Source organism: Chionomys nivalis, chromosome X, assembly GCF_950005125.1.
Source record: "Chionomys nivalis chromosome X, mChiNiv1.1, whole genome shotgun sequence".
In the NCBI taxonomy this organism is placed as follows: domain Eukaryota; kingdom Metazoa; phylum Chordata; class Mammalia; order Rodentia; family Cricetidae; genus Chionomys; species Chionomys nivalis.
Genome location: NC_080112.1, coordinates 112837351 through 112858761, shown reverse-complemented (window position 1 = coordinate 112858761; position 21411 = coordinate 112837351). Strand labels below are relative to the sequence as shown.

The following is a 21411-nucleotide window of genomic DNA, read 5'->3' as shown; positions in this document are numbered from 1 at the left end:
CTCTCCCTTCTTTGGTCCTGATTTCTCCTCAAATATGAAGAAAGCTACCTTAACTAGGAACATGGAGAAAACTGTAGAGTTGACTGTCCCTCTACCTTAGCTAGGAACATGGAGGTAATGACTGCCTTCAATTTTTTCTGTCCTTTTGTGTTCTAGAATAAGTCCTCAATATTTAAATAATTCCATTGATTACTTCCATCTCAAAGATAAAACGTTTCGAAGAGGGGATTACTGAATCTTTTGGTGGAAGACAAATTTTGTCTAGAGTCTCTAGAAGAAAAACCCTTTCTTGATATATATTGGCATTGGTTTTGGGTTATATTGAAAGCTCAAAAGGGCAGAACGACATAGTAATAGAATAAAGAAAAGCATTTTGGTTTCAATGAGAGTTCTAGTATTCAACTGAAGAGAAGGGAATTAAGTAGTTTCCACATACACCTTTATTTTCCCCCTTTCTACTGTGTAAAGTTAACATTGACTAGTAATTTTCTTAGATAGTCACTGGTCTCAAACTGTTGAAATACTGCATCTTTTGGGTTGTGGTATTTATGTGTGTGTGTGTGTGTGTGTGTATTATGTGCCCGAGTGTATGTTTGTGCACAAAGCGTATATAGGAGCCTGCAGAGGTCAGAAAGTGGTGTTGAATCTCCTAAAAACTGGAGTTACCTATAGTGGTGAAGCAGTATGTGGGTTCTGGGAGCTGAACTTGGATCATCCGAAAGAGCATTAAGTGCTGTTAAATCACCTAACCATCTTTCCTGTTCCAAGGAGGACATTTTTGAGATCTTAAATTACAGATCACCTATACCTAGCACTAACTATCAAAGTTTGTTATTAATAATAAGGATTTGTTCATTGGTATTCAGTGGTTATCATACTTTAAAGAAGTGAATTGATTTAAATGGATTGGACCTTGTCAGATCTTTAGAGGTAATTCGTACATTTGAGCCGTCTGAGAAGACAGATATTTCTCATTTTGAATTTCCCATTAAGATATTAAATCAGTCAACCCTTTGACCTTGTAACACTTTTCATCATGAAACCAAACCTAAAATTTAGCTATTGAAATTCAAGATTTTTCAAAAAGAGTCCAGAAGTTACATAGTAAGTTTGAAAATTATCCTTCCATTTTGTCATCAAATACCCATTTTCATACAGACATAGACATGTGCTATAACTTCTATGTTATAGAATCTGACCAGTTGGCATTTAGAAACAAATTGGTAACACTGTAGGCATTTAATAGAAGTCTGAAGAAAGATATCACTATTGTGGGAAGGGATGAGAAACCACTAGATCCTTAGAAGACAATTTTCTTTCTTTTTTTTTTTTTCTGAAGGAAAATCATGAACACTTTTAGTAAGGACAAAATAAATTTCTATATACCTGCTGTCAAATGAGACCTCTTGAGGGATGACATGAGTGCTGTCCTTGCCAATAAGAAATTTGATTCGATCATAGAAGAGTCTTGAAGTGTGCTGAGAGAAGAGGGGCTGGCTTTGTTGAATGAGGTCAAGAGGGTCTGGTGAGCCCTGACAGAGTGGGCTTACATAACAGTTGCTTTGTTGACAGCAATCTGGGTCCACACAATCAGTCAAACCATCTGGAAGACAAAACAAATCAATAGCGGTATTTCCCTTCCAGGAAAACAATATAGTCAAAAATATGCAAAATGGAGAAAGACAGTAAATGTAATGTTCACCAGTCTTGTTTTGAGATTAGAGCCTGTTACATTTGCACGTTTCTCAGGAATTTGCTACTCACTGAGTTTTTAGGGCACTCTGGAGAAATTCCAACTATTTCGTTCATGAATCTTCCAGTTTGGAATTCTCTAGTATTTGTTAACTGGAGACTATATATAACTTCAATGTAGCTTTCGGTCAAAGTATTCTGTTAGGTATAGTTCGGAATACTTCAATGAGAACACTCAGTAGGAATGATAACTATGTCTTTTTAAAAAGTTCTGTCGGGGAATACACAATTAACTAGTACCTGACAACCTGATTTTATTTGCATTTAAAAATCATTTTAACATGACTGTGTATTGATAATTCTTAAAATAGAGGTTGAGATTTTTGTCGTGATAAAGTATGTAGGACAGTGATTTTCAAATGTGCAGCCAGTTAACTGTGGAGCATGTTAAGTATCCACGTACCTGAATTCTACCCACTGAACTGGAATTTCTCTTTGTCCCAAGACTGCACTCACTTAATATGGGTGATTCTGAAGCCTAGTAAAGTAGCAAATTATCCTTTTATTTTATTTTAAGAATTTATACAAGCAATGAGAATTTATGCAGTTATTACGAAATCTAGTATGTATCAACTTAGTCACTTTCTCTCCCTTTTGGGGCCTTCATCATTTGCCTTGAACTCCTGAATCCACTTGTATGAAGGAAAAAAAGAGCCATTTAAAAGAAAGTTTCACTCTTTGGAAAAGGAGCCACGAAGGACATAAGACTTATGGAAGCGGGAAGGGCGGGGACACTGACTATTTAGAATGTAAAAGGTATAAAATGCTTTGTTCGTTGATTGGGAGGTAATGAAAGAAAATGACCCCTTTCCCCCTAGGGATTCTGGATTTAGTGGGATAAAATAGGTGTTTAAACAGCTGACACTTAAACCAGTGAAATATGAGAAGAACTCTAAGAGAGTTCTAATCAACGAAAAGAAGTGTGGTTGCAGTGATTAACTGAGCAGATGGACACTTCACTCCATAACCAATAAGCAAAAAATTTAAAGTCCTTCCAAGGTCCTTAGAGCAGGCAAGTGGCTCTAATTGAGTTGTTTAACAAGGGTAAATATAAAGACACTAATCTTAGCTCGCAGTGGAACAGAGGCGTTCAGGTGGATCAGGGGTTCCTTAAGACTCATGATGAAAGTTACAAGCACTGGTCTGTGCTCCTGGAGTCCAGTAGAAGGGAAGGAGGAGGGATTATACGAGGTAATGGTGGGGGAACAAAAAGATCGTGACGGGGAAACCCACAGAGACAGTTGATCCGAGCTATTGGGAGCTCATGGACCCTGGACAGACAGCTGGGGAGCCTGCAAGGGATCAAACTAGGCCCTCTGCCTGTGAGTGACAGGGCAGTTTGTGGCCCCTTTGGCGGTGGGACCAGGATTTATCCGTGGCGTATGAACTGTTTTTGTAGAGTCCATTCGCTATGGCGGGATACCTTGCTCAGCCTTGATACAGTGGAGAGGGACTTGGTGCTTTCTCAACTTGATATGCCAGGCTTAGTAGACTCCCCATGGAAGGCCTTACCCTCTCTGAGGAGTAGATAGGGGGTGGGGAGAAGGTGGGAGAAGCAGGAGGAGAGGAGGGAGGCAGAACTATGGTTGTTATGTTAAATGACTAAAAAAAGGGAGAGAGTGAAAAAAGAGTTACAGGCACTGGTTTCCTGCAGCAATTTTTGCTTGCTCCCCTCCCTCACTTAGATGCTCCATTTGAGCTACAGGAGGATGTACCATAGCTGGGGGCAATGAAAGTGAGCAACACGGAGAGAATAGAAATTTGGAAGAGTAGCCTTGGGGCACCTAGGAAGATATTTTCCCCTACATGTGGCCTTTTCAAATTCCCTGTACCATAGATAGTACTTTGTTTTAAAATGAAGTTTGCTTTTTTGTTGTTTTCCCTGTTTAGTCGACTTTTGACCATGCTTTCTTTCTGTATGTCCACGAACACATCTCTTTTACACTTATGACTAACGTTTACATAAGGTTTCATTTCAAAAATAAGTCCCCTTCCTCTTTCATCATTCAGCAAAAATATATTAGCCGATAGTCCCTGGATTTTCGATGACATTACTACCTCTTTCTCCGATAAGATGTTCTCAGTTGCTTATTAGCATATTATCTCTTTACTCTTCTGCGAATTCAACATCTGAATGTGTGGAGAACTTGGCAACAATATCAGATGTATTAAAAGAGTTTTTCTAATGTTTGCTATTGGTGTCCTATATTCCAGACAATGAAAAATATGAGAGTCAAATGCAAATTCATCTTTATCTTACATTCTTATTGAATAGTGCTCTTTTATTATTGGCATAATGTACATGGAAGCACCTAGGATTGTATTTGGTATTAACAAATGCACTAATAATAGTTTTGGATGTTGACAGATTTCATCCTATAAACTATGATTCAGATTTATTATGGAAAATAAACTGATTTTAAATAAATACAAATGTCATAGTAATCTTCAAAACTGGATTCTGAAACTAAACATTAATTCAAAATTGGGTATTACGTTTTCGTCTAGATATGTGATGCAGAATTTAAGGAATCTCTTATATTTGGTAATTGCCTATTATATATAGAGCTGACCCTATGAGATTTTCTTTCTGAAAATAATAGCAAGACACTGTTGAATTTTGAAAGGTAACAGGAAAGCAGGCCAGCAATGGCATGAAACCCTGAATTATAATTTGCAGGCAAACCCTGCACACGGGTAAAAATCTACTTACCAATTATCACATTGGATAACACCCCAAACAGTATGTCTAGACTGTTACAAAGAAGTGCAAATGACAGTCACACTGGATGTGTGTGTGTTTTTCTTTTGGCTATTAACAGTTCTTTTATTGTTCTGAAATGGAAGCTGTGGCACCCTACTGACAGCCAAGCTCAGAGTGTCAGGTAAGAACATATCATATGTTAGCTGATTTTATTTTCAGAAATTGCTTTTTTTAACGGAATAAAAATAAAAGAGAGCAAAAAAAAAAAGAGAGAGAGAGAGAGAGAGCTTACATTGTTTTGGGAGACTAAACATAGTATTCATTGACCCTAGGTTTGCTAACCAATCTGGGTCTATTTCAAATTGACTCAATTCATGCTAATGAAAACCAAGTATACTGTTTGTTTCTATGTGATCAAGTAATCAGTAGTAAATGTTTGCCTATCAGATGTGTGCCTTTGACTGAAAAAGAGACTAGAAAAGGAGATATGAACAATATAAGAGAAAGTCCTGGGCTGGAGAGATGGCTCAGAGGTTAAGAGAATTGCCTGCTCTTCCAAAGGTCCTGAGTTCAATTCCCAGCAACCACATGGTGGCTCACAACCATCTGTAAAGGGGTCTGGTGCCCTCTTCTGGCCTGCAGGCATACACACAAACAGAATATTGTATACATAATAAATAAATAAATATTTAAAAAAAAAAAAAAAGAGAAAGTCCTGTTGGCCTAAATCTTGAATGAACTTACTCATAATACCCATACCATTGTTTTAGCAGAAACAAACAGCTTTGGTAGGGTTTCCCAAATAATTTTCAACTTTGTGTGAACTAGTTAATATTTTTTAAGTATTATGTGCTTCTAAATGTATCATTTTAGCTAACCTCTGCAGCACATTTTTACATAGATATTCTCAGGTTCATTTTACAATTAGAGGAAAAGAGGCTAAATGTGATTCCATTGCTATACGGTATGTGAGAGTCGTATTAACATATTGTGTTCTGTTTAGAAATCTTAGTTTAATATCCCTATCTAAGCAGTAAATATTACCAGAATTCTCAGAGTCTGTGGGATTTCTAAGTCCCTGACTATACATAGGTATTTAGAGCACTTGAATCAATTAAGGTTAAAAAAAAAAAACAACAAAAAAACCCCCCCAAAACCTCAAACAACATTGATTCCAAAGCATACTTTGGCACTTACAATCTATGACTCTTGACTAAGCAATTCTACTCCTGGACTCTCAGGTTCTTTTCCTATAAGTTGTGGGTAACAATGCCTTCCAATAAGGGGTTGCAAGGTTGATATGTTGTAATGATTCTAAATACAACATTGGATGCTTTCAGAGTAGTATGGACATAGACGAGATGATATTATACTGAAGTTAGCAGGAAAGAATAAATACTTCATGATTGCTCTTATTTGAAGAATGCAATCAAACTTATAAAAGTAAATGACATAAGAACATTTTCCAGAAGGTGTGAGATGGGGTTATGTGGAGTCATTCATTCAATGTTATAAAGTTATAGATGATGAACCGTCTCATGTATACAATAATATAGTATTATGGACTCAAAATTTCATAACATGGTAGATCTTAAAAACCACAAAGATATAGAAGGTGACTTTTGGCGTGTTAGATATGTTTGTAGCCTTGATAATGGTCAAAGTATCTTAAGTACAAATAAAATCAAGATTTTTAAAATTATTACTTTGTTTTTTATGCCATTTGAAGTCCAGTAAATTTGGAAAGTTAAATATTAAGAATTTTCACATTGTCTAGTTTGTAACTAGTAGCTGATAAATGTTACTTATTATTATGCCAAGGTCTGGAATATAACGACTTCAAAATATCTAGCCATAGAGTCTTAGAGGTGTGTGCAAATGGTTTACATTCATAGTTTAAACTGTTCAGCCTCAGTCTTATTGAAATAGCCTTAATACTGTTCATCAAATCAGTTCATTGGAATGTGTTCAATTAGGAACAAACTCTGAATAGATTGGACCCTATGCAATGGTGAGTTGGAAGACACTATATTAATATGACAGGAACTTTTCATTCATTGCATTTTATTGATTTAAGAATTTGTTATCACTTGCATAGAGGCTGGATTGAAGTTTAACTTTTTCATGGTGATAGAATAGAAGATCTGTCAATGCTCAAAATTGTCCTACTTCTAGGACAACTATAAATTTAGCTAGACATTAACAAAACCCCACTTACTGCAACTAAATATATGTTAATGGGGTTTTCACACATTACCTTAATTAAATTATTTTATTTCAAGTAATATTCATTTCAACACTGTAAACTACATAGATGGATATCAAATAGCTGCCTTAGTAGGTAGTGGGTTAGACCCAGCCACTGATCTTCTAAACTACAGTTATAAGTTTAGATTTTCCTCCTTTCAATTCCATCTGGAAGCATATGCACTCTAGGTTCTCACAACCAGACAATGGTCATTGAATTAATGAGTTGTTCAGAAATGGGGAGGAATAGTAAAAAAGAATTACTAGGACTATCTCTTTGGTGTTGCATCTTTTGTCTACAACCAAATTGTCAAACAAAATGGGAGGCCCTTAAAAAGAGCAAATGGTGTCAACTCATGGCTCCTTGTCTTTTATTACTTACTAAAAACAGAAGCATGCTGGTGATAGTAAAAACATGAAGTTCATTGATTCATGTGTGTGTATGTGTTCATAACTCACCTGTGGTGATATTTTCTATAAAATAGAAACATGACTATAAAAGACCTTGTAAATAGTTACTAGTTTTAATGGTAAGTTGTTATGAAGAACAATTCCTAGAAAATCTTTCTCTTTTAGGCAATGAACTAACTGATTTTTCCAACAAATATGAACATAGACCACTAGAACACTTTCTACCAGAGAAGTTGGGACAAATGGAGAAATTTTTTAAAAATCCGAGAAAAGCGGCTGTTGTGATTAGACATCCTTTTTTCTACATTTTTAATATTCTGCCACAATCTTTTTGCAATATCATATACTACTTCCTTTCCTTTAAAGTAGAGTGAGCCAGGTGGTGGTGGCACACACCTTTAATTGCAGCACTCAGGAGGCAGAGGCAGGAGGATCTCTGTGAGCTCCAAAAAATAAACAAATAAATAAAAAGAAAACATTGAGGGGTTGGAGAGTTGGCTTAATGGTAAAGAGCACTGGTTGCTCTTCCAGACAACCTAAGTTCAATTCCCAATACCCACATGATGGCTCACAATCATCTGCAATGAGATCTGATGTCTTCTTCTGGCCTGTAAGTGTACAGGCAGAGAGAACACTGCCTATAAACAAACAAACAAACAAACAAACAAATAAATGTCAATATTAAGGACTTAAGCCTTTTTTTGGGTTTTCTGAGACATGTGTATGTATTTGTGCATGCTTGTCTACATATGATGTATGTGTGGGGACATTCATGCTACACTGTTAATGTGGAGGTCAGAGGACGATTTAGTGACCCTGGTTCTCTTCCTTCCACCTTACATTGGTTCTGGGCATTTGGAGATTGAACACAGGTCCTCAGGCTTCTGTGGCAAGAAACTTTATGTGCTGAGTCATTTTATTGGGCCTCCTCTTTTTTCGTTGTTTTCTGAGACAAGGTCCGTCATTGAACCTGGAGTTTATAGAGCAATTTGACTAGGCTAGCTGGCTAGCAAGTCCTAAGGATGGCCCTTTCTCTACTTCCCCAACAGATTTCAGGTGGATGTCCCTACTCTAGGCCTTTAAGCTTTTGCATGGGTACTGGAGATCGGACGCAGGTATGGCAAGCACTTGATTGAGCTATGTCTCCAGCTCGTTCACACGGACTTTTTGGTGCTGATTTAATTTAAATTTGTACCTAAGAATGTTCCTTGTCTTTTATTTGATTGTGTTGATCTGTCTATTCTTAACTGCTTTTTTTTTTTTAAATGATAGCTTTGAAATAGACTTTATTGATGATAGTTCCACTCACTATTTGTTTTTGCTGTTTGGATAAATCTAATACAATGCTCATTCCACTCTCCCCGGGCTTGTAAATGACATTGTTTTTCCTGCATATATACGCAGGAATCTAAGGGCTTAAAGGGATACTTGTGGTCACAGTATTCAACAGAGTTGTGACTTTTATAGTAATCAGTACTTATAATTAAGAGACTTTTCTTTCTTTTTTTTGAATATTAGGGAAAAAAATCCAAAGGTTATTTGTTCTCAGCTTTCACTCTGCAAGGACTTCTTAGCTAGCTTACAGGGAAGCTGTGTCACCTACATATTCAATGAAGCCCAATGACTTACTAAGAGTTACAATGCATTGAGATCAGAGTGTAACTAAAGTCAAAACTGCAGGATGTATCAGTGGTTCTAATGAATATTCAATGGTGATTAAGATGCAAGAAAAAAATCCCAAACAGTTTTAAGTATCAGGTGGAATATGGAGTAATCAGATAGCAGCTTCTTGAAACAACTGCTAGGAAGCCATGTGGCTTTGATTGGAAGATTTCTTAAGAATTGCATTATAGAAATTAGTATTACTTTTTTCAGGAATGTTCAATTGACACTTTTTGATTTAATTAAAGCACATACAAATATACAAAGAACGATTCTAATCATTAGTCATAGTCAGCTAAATGAATTCTGCCCTTTGGAGAATCTGGAAAGCTGAAATCACCTAATGAAGGACCTTGAATGTATTCATTGTAAACATTTAGAAATAGAATTATGGGTTTAAAATCCTAGTCACTTTTAGTGGTTATTCAATCTCTCTTTCTATCTTAATGTAAAGGCCAATCTATATTTGTCATCAATATTATCTTAGTCCCACTAAAAGAAAAATGGTAATTGAAACTCTCATGGAGCTTTCTAACCTTAGTCCCTAAGGAGACAATTATAAGCTATGCTCAGCTCTTATCAGGCCTTTGATTTTCAATTTGCATATAGATACAGAGTTTTAAGGAATGTGCAGAGGTCAATACACATTCAGTAAAATCGTCTATGTTTTTTTGCACCCGCATATTACATAGACATTGAGAACTGATAATTCAATAATTCATTAATGTTTAATTGATCCATTCATTAAACATTTTTGGCTCTCTTGGTGTGACCTTGAAGACATAAAGAGGCTTGATAATTAAATATTCCATTATTTTTATTACTTGATAAAGTCAGGAGACTTATTTTGCTTGACTTTAATTGGTCCAGAAATTACAAATGCATAGGCTGTGAACATATTTTGTGAATATAACCCTTCAGTCAACACATCAGATAGTAAATCTCTATCAATTACACAAACAAGGTGTATCACCTGGCCTTACACTCAAGATCTCTCAGTTCCTTCCTATATACTCTTTATAAACTTTATTTTCCTGTGCCTAGTTTTATAATTTATAAATATCATCAATTGAGGTTCCTACACTGAAGAGGTTAAATTAGATAACTCACATAAGATTCTCAGCACAGTGCCTGAGTGCATAGTAAATTCTGCATACAAGTAAATTACTGTTGTTATCAATTATAGTTGGCAAATAGCCATGGCACATGCGCCATGCCTGATGCATATCAAGTGAAACAGAAGATATATAATTAAGAATATATGACTTCTGCTTCCTCAGCCTACCCTAATGCTTATAATATGCACCATACTGTCTTATTATAAGCACCAGGGGAGGTTGAGGAAGCAGAAGTCAGAGACTTCATGGAAGATATGGCTTGAGTTGAGACTTAAATAGTGGACAAAGATACATGAGTAAAGAGAAGGCATTCTGGGAAAGATGCGTAGAATGAAACTAAAACAAAGAAAGTAGAGATGGGTATTAGAGGCTAATAAAACTCAGCCAAGCAGTTAATCTATATACCATTTAGTTGAAAAAAACTCATTCTGTATCCCAAATGATTATATATATATATATATATATATATATGCTAGTATTTTTAGGAAAAAAGAGTATACTTCCCCATTCTCTCTGTATGTGTGTGTCTGTTGTCCTTCCATTATATTTCATATGGTTACTTGAATTATCTCATTTAATACTTATAACCACATTCTATGTACTTAATGCTTGTTACTATTAATTCCAGTTTTCCCATCCATAACATGTAAAGGAAGAAGCTTCTTTTGTTTCTGTTTGTGTATATGGTGTACATGTGTATGGTACACGTGTGGGTGTTTGTTTATGAATACGTATGGAGGACTGAAGCTGACATTGGGTGTCTGCCTTGATTACTCTTCACTTTCTTAATTGAGGCAGAGTCTTTCGCCCAATCCAGAGTCTACCACTTAGGGCTAGATTAGCTAGGGGGAGTGCAAGGATTTTTTTTTTTTTTTTTTTTTTTTTTGCTTCTCAGGTGTTGGGAGGAGATGGCTGTGTCCAATGAGGTAGCTTCCCAACCCAAATAAGAAACTTTTACAACCGGGTGAAATCCTAAACCCTAACTGCTCTCTCACGAATTTAAGCAGTTTATTGGGATGGAAATGATAAGAAATGTATCTCACAAATATAGGAAATAGGCCCCACATTTAATAATCTACTTTATTTTAACCCAAGGTACTGTAATTAGAAAAGCATTTGTTATTAATTTCATATTTTTTGCCAAGAAAGAATGCAAAAGTTATGTCAAACTGAATAATCATAACAATGTTAAGTTGTCAGATGCTAATGTACACAAAATGAAATATTTTCTTTGTTTTTTAATTATTTAGAGCTCCCTCTTGTGTCTCTACCTCTTAGCAATACTTGATGACTTTCAGAGGACACAAGACAATAGTCTTTGTATTTAATCACTTAACATGACGTTTTATTTATTAGTTTTTGAGACACACTCTGCATCTATTTATGGTTACAATTAAATGAGATATTATACATGTAAAACATTTGGAGCATTGCCCAGCCAGAGTAATTTTAAATAAACAATAAACAATATTTTAAAAACATTATTGAAATTAAAAATAGTATCATGCCATGCACCTCAATCTTATTGATACTTAGGATTCTTAATTTTTCCTCTTAGTCAGGTTGGTTACTACTGTGCTAGAGGCAAGTCTCTTGCTTTCTTACACGAATGTTTTGTAAGTAACTCACCTCCATCATTGTCCAAGTTGTCTCCACAAAGCATTTCCATGACAATATTGCAGCCTGTCCCACTCCAACCAACCTGACACACACAGTGCCAACCATTTTGATCCAGGGTACATCGTCCATTTCCAAAGCAGAGCCCTGGACAGCCATCTGAAAAGACAGCAGAGGGTAACAATTGCAGAGATATCAGAATGGGATTGACCAACAGTGATGTATCTGCCTACAGGGAAGAATTTAATCATCTGGGCTCTGTTCGGATGAGGTGCTGAATAAATGCAAGAGGAGCTTGCTTACTTGCAACACCTTCCCAGGGAACTTGTTATCCCTGACTTTGCAGTGTTTTTCCTTAGAGAGCCAATTAAGTGTTATTAATGCTAACCCCAATTCCCAACCTCTGGTTCAGATAGAAAGGAAACTGTGGTGGGGACAAGAAAATTTTTTTGTTTGTTTGTTTCTTTTTGAAAAATGTTTCTCCTCATCTCTATCAAAACGGGGTAGATGATGTTGTATCTAGTTATGGCCAATAAATTGGAGAAAGACAGCAGTTTCTATGAAGAGAAACTTTCTTCAACTCCTTCTCGCCTGTGATTTCCCCCCTGTGATCTAGTGCTTCAGGACATAGGTATGTTGGTTTGTAATTCAGACCACACCATGGTGTATTTGCTTATTCCTTAGAAATGTGCTGCACTTTTTTTGCACCTATTCAGATTTTCAAGATTACTATTGATCTGAGGGCTAAGCACTGGGAATTTTACTACTGCGGTATCTCTTGTAAAAGCCAGCATATTACTGTATTTAAAATAATAATAATATTATTACGTATTCAGAAAATAGTTATGGGATCAAAATATGTCATACATAGAGTTTCAGAATTCTAGAGAATAACTGGAAAAATATACTCAAGAGAAAGTGTAGTATTTGAATATTTTTCGCTAATTACTAAAGCACAAAGACAGGCAATGTTGCTTCTTTAGAATTAGGCTTCTTTTTCTTTTGTACCTCCTGAAAATGTGTCTTACTCTTTCTGCGAATAGTTCAGATGTAGGGTCTATCAAAAGGGAACTGTGCATGTTCCAAGTGATCAGTGGCACATATATGGAAACAACAACAACAACAACAACAACAATAATAATGATATACAGGTCTTGAATATTTTTCCAATAGTCATACAAGACCAGACATGGCTTTTACTAGGGATAGTCCGATCAACATTCTTTTCACTGTATGTCTTCAAAAGAAAAATTCAGAAGCATAAATATAAACATGGGTTTAAAAATATTGAAGTAACCCCACCTTCTGTCCAAAAGGTTTTCCAAGTAATTATCAATAACCCAGAGAAAGGAAATAAAACCTTAAAATAGCAGAAGGCAGACAGAAAGAATGATACCTTTTATAAAAATCATATCTCCAAGCCTTGACATAGAATGAGTATCCTTAGCCTTGAAAAAGGAATTTTTGTGTGTCTATTCTAATGGATACTCAATGGAGAAAATAAATTTCAAGGTGATTTGGGACATAAAAACACCACATATCTGACAGAAAATCCCTTGTTGTTTCTGTCAAAAGCAAATTCCTGGAGGGACAGAGGATAAGGTACTTAGAATGGGGAAAATTCTGCCTTTATGAGGACAAAAGTATTTTATACATGGATACAGAGATATATTGTTTTGAATAATACTTCACCTGTTTACCTCAACCTCTTTATTTAATAATTGTCTGTAGACTTGTGTTCATGTGCAATCCTCTCCCACAAGTTTTTACAAAAGAACACTGAAAAAGAGTCCTTAAAACTGCCGGTTTAGCCGGACAGTGGTGGCGCACGCCTTTAATCCCAGCACTCGGGAGGCAGAGACAGGCGGATCTTTGTGAGTTCGAGGCCAGCCTGGTCTACAAGAGCTAGTTCCAGGACAGGCTCCGTAACTACAGAGAAACCCTGTCTTGAAAAAACCAAAACAAAAAACAAACAAACAAACAAACAAAAAACAAGTTATCGTCTGGTCTCATTAGTATAAACACAGAAGTATTACATTTAAGTAAGGTTGCGCAAAGTAAAAACCAGAGAGAAACTAACCAAGCAACCAAACGAATCCAAAGAAATAAAACCATTGTTGGTGTGGGGGGAGGAGAAGAGGAGTGGGGATAGGGGGAGGGGATTTGGGGAGGGGGCAATATTTGGGAGGAGGGGAGGGAAATGGGAAACGGGGAGAAGGTGGAAATTTTAATTAAAAAAGAATAAAAAAAAGAAATAAAACCAAAATGCCACCACCTTTGTTCTCCCACATGCACATTGCTTTGAAAAGCACATTCCTGCTACTAAGAAAAAGTCTTACCTCGGACAGCATCTAAGTAGTGAGCTAAAGGGGGGAAGAGAAAGATTAAATGAATTTCTGGGAGATCAACACTATAAAACACATACTTATGCTTTACCCTCTGTTGTCCGGAAGGAGAATGGCAACCTATGAATTGTTGAAACACATGCCGCTCAAATATTGGTAAACTGGACTGTGTATTTTGAGAATAATATTTTCGGTGGGAAAGTTATTAATGTCTTTTCTGCAAGAAACTCTATTAGGCTTCCTTAAAAGTGTCATATTTCACTAAAAGTATAAGAACTTCATATTTTCCATTTTAGTAATAACTTCTATGAAAGAGGACTCCCTTTATCTTCTTATTAGGAATATCTTTAGAAGGGAGTTCTGGAGCAACCACCTTTGGTAATTATAATAATATTGAAATAGTCTCATGTGAAGTCAACAAACTTACTGTCTTGCAAAATGTAATTACTTAAGCTGCATTTGAATCACATCACCCCTTACCTAACCTTTTTAAGGAATCTTAACTATTTCCATGGTCATAGAACAAGACTTACTGTACCTATAGTAGAATAGTAATGCAATTTATATAAATCATATGTATATATGTTATATATATACACATATATTGTATGCATTGCTTTGACATATCCAACCATTGTAACAAAATAATGACACCTGAAAGTGAAAGCCACAGTATAGTATACTAGGGGGAAAATGCTGACAGTGAATTGTATATCAAAAACTGTACTCAAGGCAAGTTAATGTTCAGAAGTAGTTGGTCAACACAAATAATACTTTTGTGTATACTTCTATGTATATATTTGGTTTTATCTTTTTCTTTTCAGAGAAAAGGAACATGAAGTTGGGTGAGTAGAGAGACAGAAGGTTTTTGAAGAGTTTGGAGAGGAGAAATAATAAGCTAAAATGCATTATATGAACAATTTTCAAAAAAGAAATTACCCAAAACAAAAGATAATTGCTGTCTTTGCTTGGTGCACATTTTCTGTCTAGTCATGGAAATGCTAATGGAACACTGTGACCCATTTCCTTAGTGGAACAATGGGAATTGTATTTATTTCATTGTACGTGCATAATGGATATAATGGGTAGTTTTGAATGTCACTTTATACAGCCTAGAATTATCTGGAAAGAGAGTCTCAAAAAGGGATTATTTAGATCAGGCTGACCTGTGGGGCTCCCTGTGGGAGGTTATCTTGATGAAACTGAGATGGGAAACTGACCTAATATAGGTAGTATCATTCTTTATGTAGGGATCCTGAACTCTAATGGTGGTATCATTCTTTATGTAGGGATCCTGAACTGTTTAAGAAAGGATAAAGTGAGCTGAGAACAAGCACGCATACGTTCACTCTGCTCTATTCCTGATTATGGATGTGAGATGCCCAACTCTTGAAAATTCCTGCTACTGTGACTACCTTACTATAATGAATTGTAACCAGGAACTGGGACCAATAATAAACTCCTTCTCTCCCAAGTTGCTTTTCTCAAGGTATTTTATCACAGAAACCATGAATGCAATTAAGACAAGATACAAGAAACCTTTGTGGTAGATATGGACACAAATAGAAAGTTTGATTAAAAAACTATTTTACATTAGAAATATTAATTATTAGTAATTTTTTATAATGTGAATATCACATGGTATTTTAACTATTACATTGTCACCCCCCCCCCGTCTACAGAGTATTCTGTCTGATCATTGCTTGAAAATTTGTGAATTGAGAACAAGGCTGTGAAAAAGGCTGACTACTTCAGCATAAAATCTGTACTACTGAATGAAAATAGACAATTGAACACAGAAGTTCTATTGACAATAGGTCAAGAGTGCCTTTTTCATATACATAAAAGACACCTCTAATGATATCAAATGGTCTCTGCTAAAGCAGTCTCATTTAAAGAAATTGCCTTTAGGTACTTTCAACAAAAATAACCTATTTTTTTTTAAAAATGGACAGTAAATATTACTGTCAACAAAAGCTCTTGTCTTATTAACTAATAACACTCTATTCCAATGTATCATCTTTCATTTGTGTAACTCGCAGTGGTTGAAAGCAGAAAATACAAAGAACACTGAAATAATGAGAAAAGAAACCACAGAGCAAAACAGTACAATACTATTAAAGAAGAAACCTTCTAGTTCACAGAATATTCGTAGCCAGTATTTCTTTTTCCCCTTTTCTCCAACTTCAAAATCTACGACTATCATGACAACTGGCTCAATAGACTGTTCTTGTTTCTTCAATTATCCTAACTTACTCTAGTCAAAGTATGCTGACACTTACCAATTGTGCAGTGGTCGCCCTCCCATCCAGGGCTGCACTCACATTTTCCATCTTTGCATTGGCCATGCTCAGCACAGTGAGAATGACAGGAACGTTCCTCACATGTTGGTCCTACCCAGCCTTCTTCACATTGGCATATTCCTCTTGAGCACACCCCATGGCTCCCACACTCCATGGTACAGAGTTCTGTGGAAATTCAAAGAAGGCATGTTAGGACATTTAGTGAAAACCAACAACCATTCCTTCCTAAAGTTATCATAATGAACAACACATCAAAGGCTGCATTGATACTTTAAATGAAATATTATGAACATTTAAAGTTATGTGAACAAAAGACGCCTACTTTCCATGTGTCCTAGTAATCATAAAAAGAAGTGTTCCAAAGAAAGCAGTTAAGATTCTATATATAAAATAAATTTTAGGGCAAATTGATTTTAGGATGTCTATAAAATGATAGCATCATCAAGACTTAGAAAGGAAGTATATGTCCAACAAATGTCTGAGAGGATTCCTTAAAAATTCTTTAGAATCATAGATCATATTGAATTATTTTATGATACTATATGAATTCACAGTGGATGATGACACAGTACAATAGTGTTCCTAGCTTACTGAGGACAACAACATTGAAAAAAAAAACCTAATATAATAATACACAAAAGGCAAAGCTCCCAATGACAGCAATCAACTGGTTTCTCTGATGACACAATCAATATTTGTGTTTATTTTAAGCATATGAAATGAGTCCTGGTTGATTAAAGTATACAGCTTTCTTTTTCTGAAATGTTATTCAGTGTTTAGCCAATATAATGACGGTGTATACTGACTTTGCCAAAGTTGTCTGCTTTGTCTCCTTGACTTTCTGATGAGACATGTTGAATATTAATAAAATCTTGACAGTAGATAAACCAAAATAAAAGCTTGGCAAGCTTCTTTCTTATCTAATTCTTCTGCTAGAGGAGAAAGGATAAAAGCTTATTGAAGGAATTCATTATGTTTGGTGTTTAATGGCCATACATCCTTGAAATCAAAAAGGGAAGTTGAATTGTCATTTTCATAATCCAAAAGTTGAAATTAGTTTTTAAGAGTTATTTAGTTACAATAATATTAATAAACTCTATAGACACCAGAATCATTTTCATGATGGAACAGTATCTTTATGACAAAGCAATTTGTTCACTAATTTATTATTGTGTTTTGTATGTATAATGTGTTCACATGTGTGTGACCACACATATGCAGGAATACATGCATATGTGTGTATCTATGTATGGAGGTCAGAGTTTGATGTTAAGTGACTTTGTGGACGGCTTGCCACTTTCTTCACTTAGTCTCTTGCTGAACCTACAACAATTTGAAGCAATTTGGCTAATGTAGCTATCAACCTTGCCCCAAGGATCCCTGTCTCTGCCTCCTGAGTACTGTGGTTACAGGTGGATTAGCATACCTATCCTGCTTTGTTATGTGGTATTGAAGACAGAAATTCTAGTCTTCATTCTTGCAGAACATGCCCTTTATCCACTGAGCTATCATTCAAATCTCCGATTTTTTGCAGATTTTGAATTGATGGAACGTAGGGAATTTGAAATATGAAATAAGAATGACTGCTATCTCTGCTTATTATCTTTGAACAACTTATTAACATGCTCTATGTGACTTGTGTTAAATATATTCCAGAAGGAATAATCTGTAGCTCTCAAGTGGCTAGTGGACTGATTTGAGATACATTTTAGAGGAATAACCAACAGGAGTTTCTTAAGTTTCAATATGATGGATAAAGGAAGGGTAAATTAATAAAAATAGCAATAAATTAATGGATAATGCTGCTTTGTAAGAAAAAAGAAAACTTTGGAGACTCACAAGTAGAACACCAAATATATTAACTTTATGATATGTATACTGAGTTATGTGAAAATATCAGTAATTTACTAGAGTATGTACATCTGACAGGCTAGGTTTTGAGGCTAGGTCTATAAATTTTTCCGTCTTTAGTATATATGTAATTGAGATAGTTGGAATACCAAAAGAGATATATAAACTCTGAAATGTTCAGTGAATTAAAAACTAAGTAGGCTGTTATAAAATAAGCACAACTTATTATTTGCTAATAAAAATAAAATACAAACATATCATGAAGAAAAGGAAGACCATTGAAGGATACTGGGAAGAAGGCAATGTGATTTAATAAGAACTCCAGTGGGATTACGGTCTAACTTTTGTCAGAGTATGAGGTGTGCTCCCCGTGTTTATCGTCAGGAAACTCTCAGTGAGTCTAGAAAGAACTGTACTGATAAAATACTAGTTGCAAGGCCAGATTGGACAAAATAAAAATAAATAGAAAGCCATTTTCAGGATCACCATGTCTTTTGAAAATCTAGAACACTGAAAATATGTTTTAAAAGGTGAGCATCTTCTTAAATGGTAGCTTAGATAGAATGATCTTGAACTAGCAGGAGATCCATACATCTTGATTCCACAATTCTGATAGATGATTTGATCTTGCAGCAGCAGTTCTTGTGAATCTGAAATAATGCTCTGCTCCCTTTCATAGCTCCCCCTTGACACTAAAAACTGAAAAGGACTTACTAAGATGAGACTAGATTGAACAAACCTTATCAAGTCAAGACTGAAGACACAATTAGAAGGAAATGTTCCTTACATATTGCTCTGTGCAAGCATACAAAGAGAGAAACACTGATTAAATGACAAAATGGTAACTAAAACTTGGGAGTTCGGGCATAATGTAGAATGGAAATATTATTGTATAATAATACGAAATAGAGTGTCCTAAGTGAATACTTGTAAAGTTCTGTACTATTGATGAGAAAGGCAAGAAGTACTTTATTAAGGTTGTATATAAAAATTTAAATGTAAGATCCAATTTCTAATATTAGGATCCAATATTTTTTACTATTTCTTTCTAATAAAAAGTAGAACATATAGATAAAATATATATTTAAATATTTTGGAAGATACTAGATTTCTCAAAGTAGTAAAGAATTACTGTATCAATTTCCAGGCAATAAGGAAAACTCAGTGAGATGATTCTGACATTTATTGATTCTTTTCTCTGTAGAAGTGTCTGGCAGTTATAGTAGAGGAAGATAGAAAGGCCTAGACACTGGGTTAAGCTTTGCTGGTCTTGTGGGGGCAGAAAACAACTTGAAAGATTGATTATTGGTTACTCTCTACAACTTCATGGTAAAGAAAAAAAGAAGAGATGGACAAATTCTAAGAGGCCAAAGTGAAGGTGGAAAGGTTGTTGGACACAGAGATGAGCGATAGCACTAGGGAAACTGTTGTCCAGACACACAGAACTGATAAACTGATGAACTCACGGGGACTGTGACAGCACATACAAGTCCTGCATAAGTTCAGTACAGACAGGGGCAGCAACAAGAGGGGAGGTTGACATGTGATCCCACCTTTAACCGAGAAACTATCTGCAATTGATATCCACTGCCAAATAGAAAATCACTTTCTCTCTGGTGGAGTCTCACTGTGTATATAAACCACACTTCAGGATAGGCTACACACGTAGGAGTAGTTAACCAACAACAACAAAAAAATGCATTCAATAGTATTTTTCGTGGACTTTTTGTTTTATTTTGTATTTTTAGTCTTCTGCTGTTTTTTATTTCTATTTTATAGGTTTTTCCCTTTTTTTTTTGAGAGGGAGAGCCAGAGAGAGAGAGAGAGAGAGAGCACAAAGATGGGTAGGTATGGGGATAGGTAAGATTTAGGAGGAATTGTAGGAGGAGAAAATATAATCAAAATATACTGTATGATTTTTTTCAATAAAAAGATGAGAAGAACAACACTATACAAAAGGAAAAATGGGGCTGGGCAGTGGTGGCGCACGCCTTTAATCCCAGTACTCGGGAGGCAGAGGCAGGCGGATCTCTGTGAGTTCGAGGCCAGCCTGGTCTACAGAGCTAGTTCCAGGACAGGAACCAAAAAGCTACGGAGAAACCCTGTCTCGAAAATTAAAAAAAAAAAAAAAGGAAAAATGGCCAAGATATTTTCATCATTATAGCAAAGTAAATTCAAAGAAAGTAGAGGAAGGAAAAGGATAATCACAAGAACTGTGAGCAATAAAACAATGGCAAATGACTATAGAATGTTAAAAGAAAAAATACTTTAATTGCATAGATCTATAAAGTTGATAATTCCATTGTGGCGAGTGGTCAATAAAGCCAAACATACAGGAGACTCTATGAGCTGATATCAGGAATGGAAAGTAGGAAATCATTGTAGATAGTACAAATGAGTTGGTTTTTTTGTCACTGCATTTGAACACATTATGAAGTCGGCAATCACCATAAAACCACAACATGTATATATAACAACACAAATGAAGAAACTGGATAGTGTATAAAGAACGTCATCTCACAATTAATAATAGTCTCATAAAGAAAACGTTAGTCTTAGATGAAAAACACTTTAGTCTTAGATCAGAAAAACACTACATTGCCATGTACATTAAATTAATCTCAAATCATATGTAGTAAGCACTATCTAGCAATGCTGCTGGAACACAACACTAGAAAAAATTTCTAAATTTTATGGAAGAAAATAATTTTGAAAGGAGTCATCAAAATACTCTAACTCCAATAATTTTGCGTCCATCAAAATTAATAGTTACTTACCAAAAGACAGAGAAAGTATATTCTAGTGGGTAGTATATATTACTGAAAAAGATCATGTATGTAGAATATTTTAAGAGTGTCAAATTAATAGTAAAAAGACATCAGAAGTATGTGTGTTATATAAAAGGTTATTTAATGACCCAAATCAAATAGTATCATCACATAGCTGAGACATAAACATGAAAATAAAGATTAAATGTCTTTGCAAGAACACGATAACAGTTAAAAGTAAAATGAACAACATAAACAGTAATGTGTTACAGATAACATGAGAGAAAAGAAAGTCTTGTGCTCTCTAGAAGGTCCTGTAGATTGTTGCAATCAGTTTGGAAAAGTATTTGAAATTATTCACCAAAGTTGAAAATTGTGTATTTTGTTATGCCACAATTACACCACTTAGAATATTCTTGACAGACAGAAAGCAAGCAAATGCTTTTCAAAAGGGATGTATAAAAGTGTTCACAGAAGAATTATTGATGCTAGACAAATCAGACACACTTCAAGCACTTATTGGCAATAGAATGAATAATTAATTGTAGCAATTGTGTAAAAAATGATAAACTGTAAGAAAATGATTGATAGCAAAATGCCACAATACGGATAAATTTGCAAAAGCAATGTTGA

The 21411-nt window shown here is 35.3% G+C and overlaps 1 protein-coding gene across 1 annotated transcript in view; it reads right to left on the bottom strand.

Moving 5' to 3' along the window:
- Tenm1 (teneurin transmembrane protein 1) overlaps nucleotides 1–21411 on the bottom strand; it is an 836340-nt gene that overhangs the window by 163836 nt on the left and 651093 nt on the right. Inside the window, exons 14-17 of the mRNA XM_057759068.1 lie at nucleotides 16139–16324; nucleotides 13851–13874; nucleotides 11524–11670; nucleotides 1387–1603 (exon numbers count right to left, since the gene is read on the bottom strand). Of these exons, the coding sequence (XP_057615051.1) occupies nucleotides 1387–1603; nucleotides 11524–11670; nucleotides 13851–13874; nucleotides 16139–16324 (574 nt within the window). The remainder of the gene's footprint in view (nucleotides 1–1386; nucleotides 1604–11523; nucleotides 11671–13850; nucleotides 13875–16138; nucleotides 16325–21411) is intronic.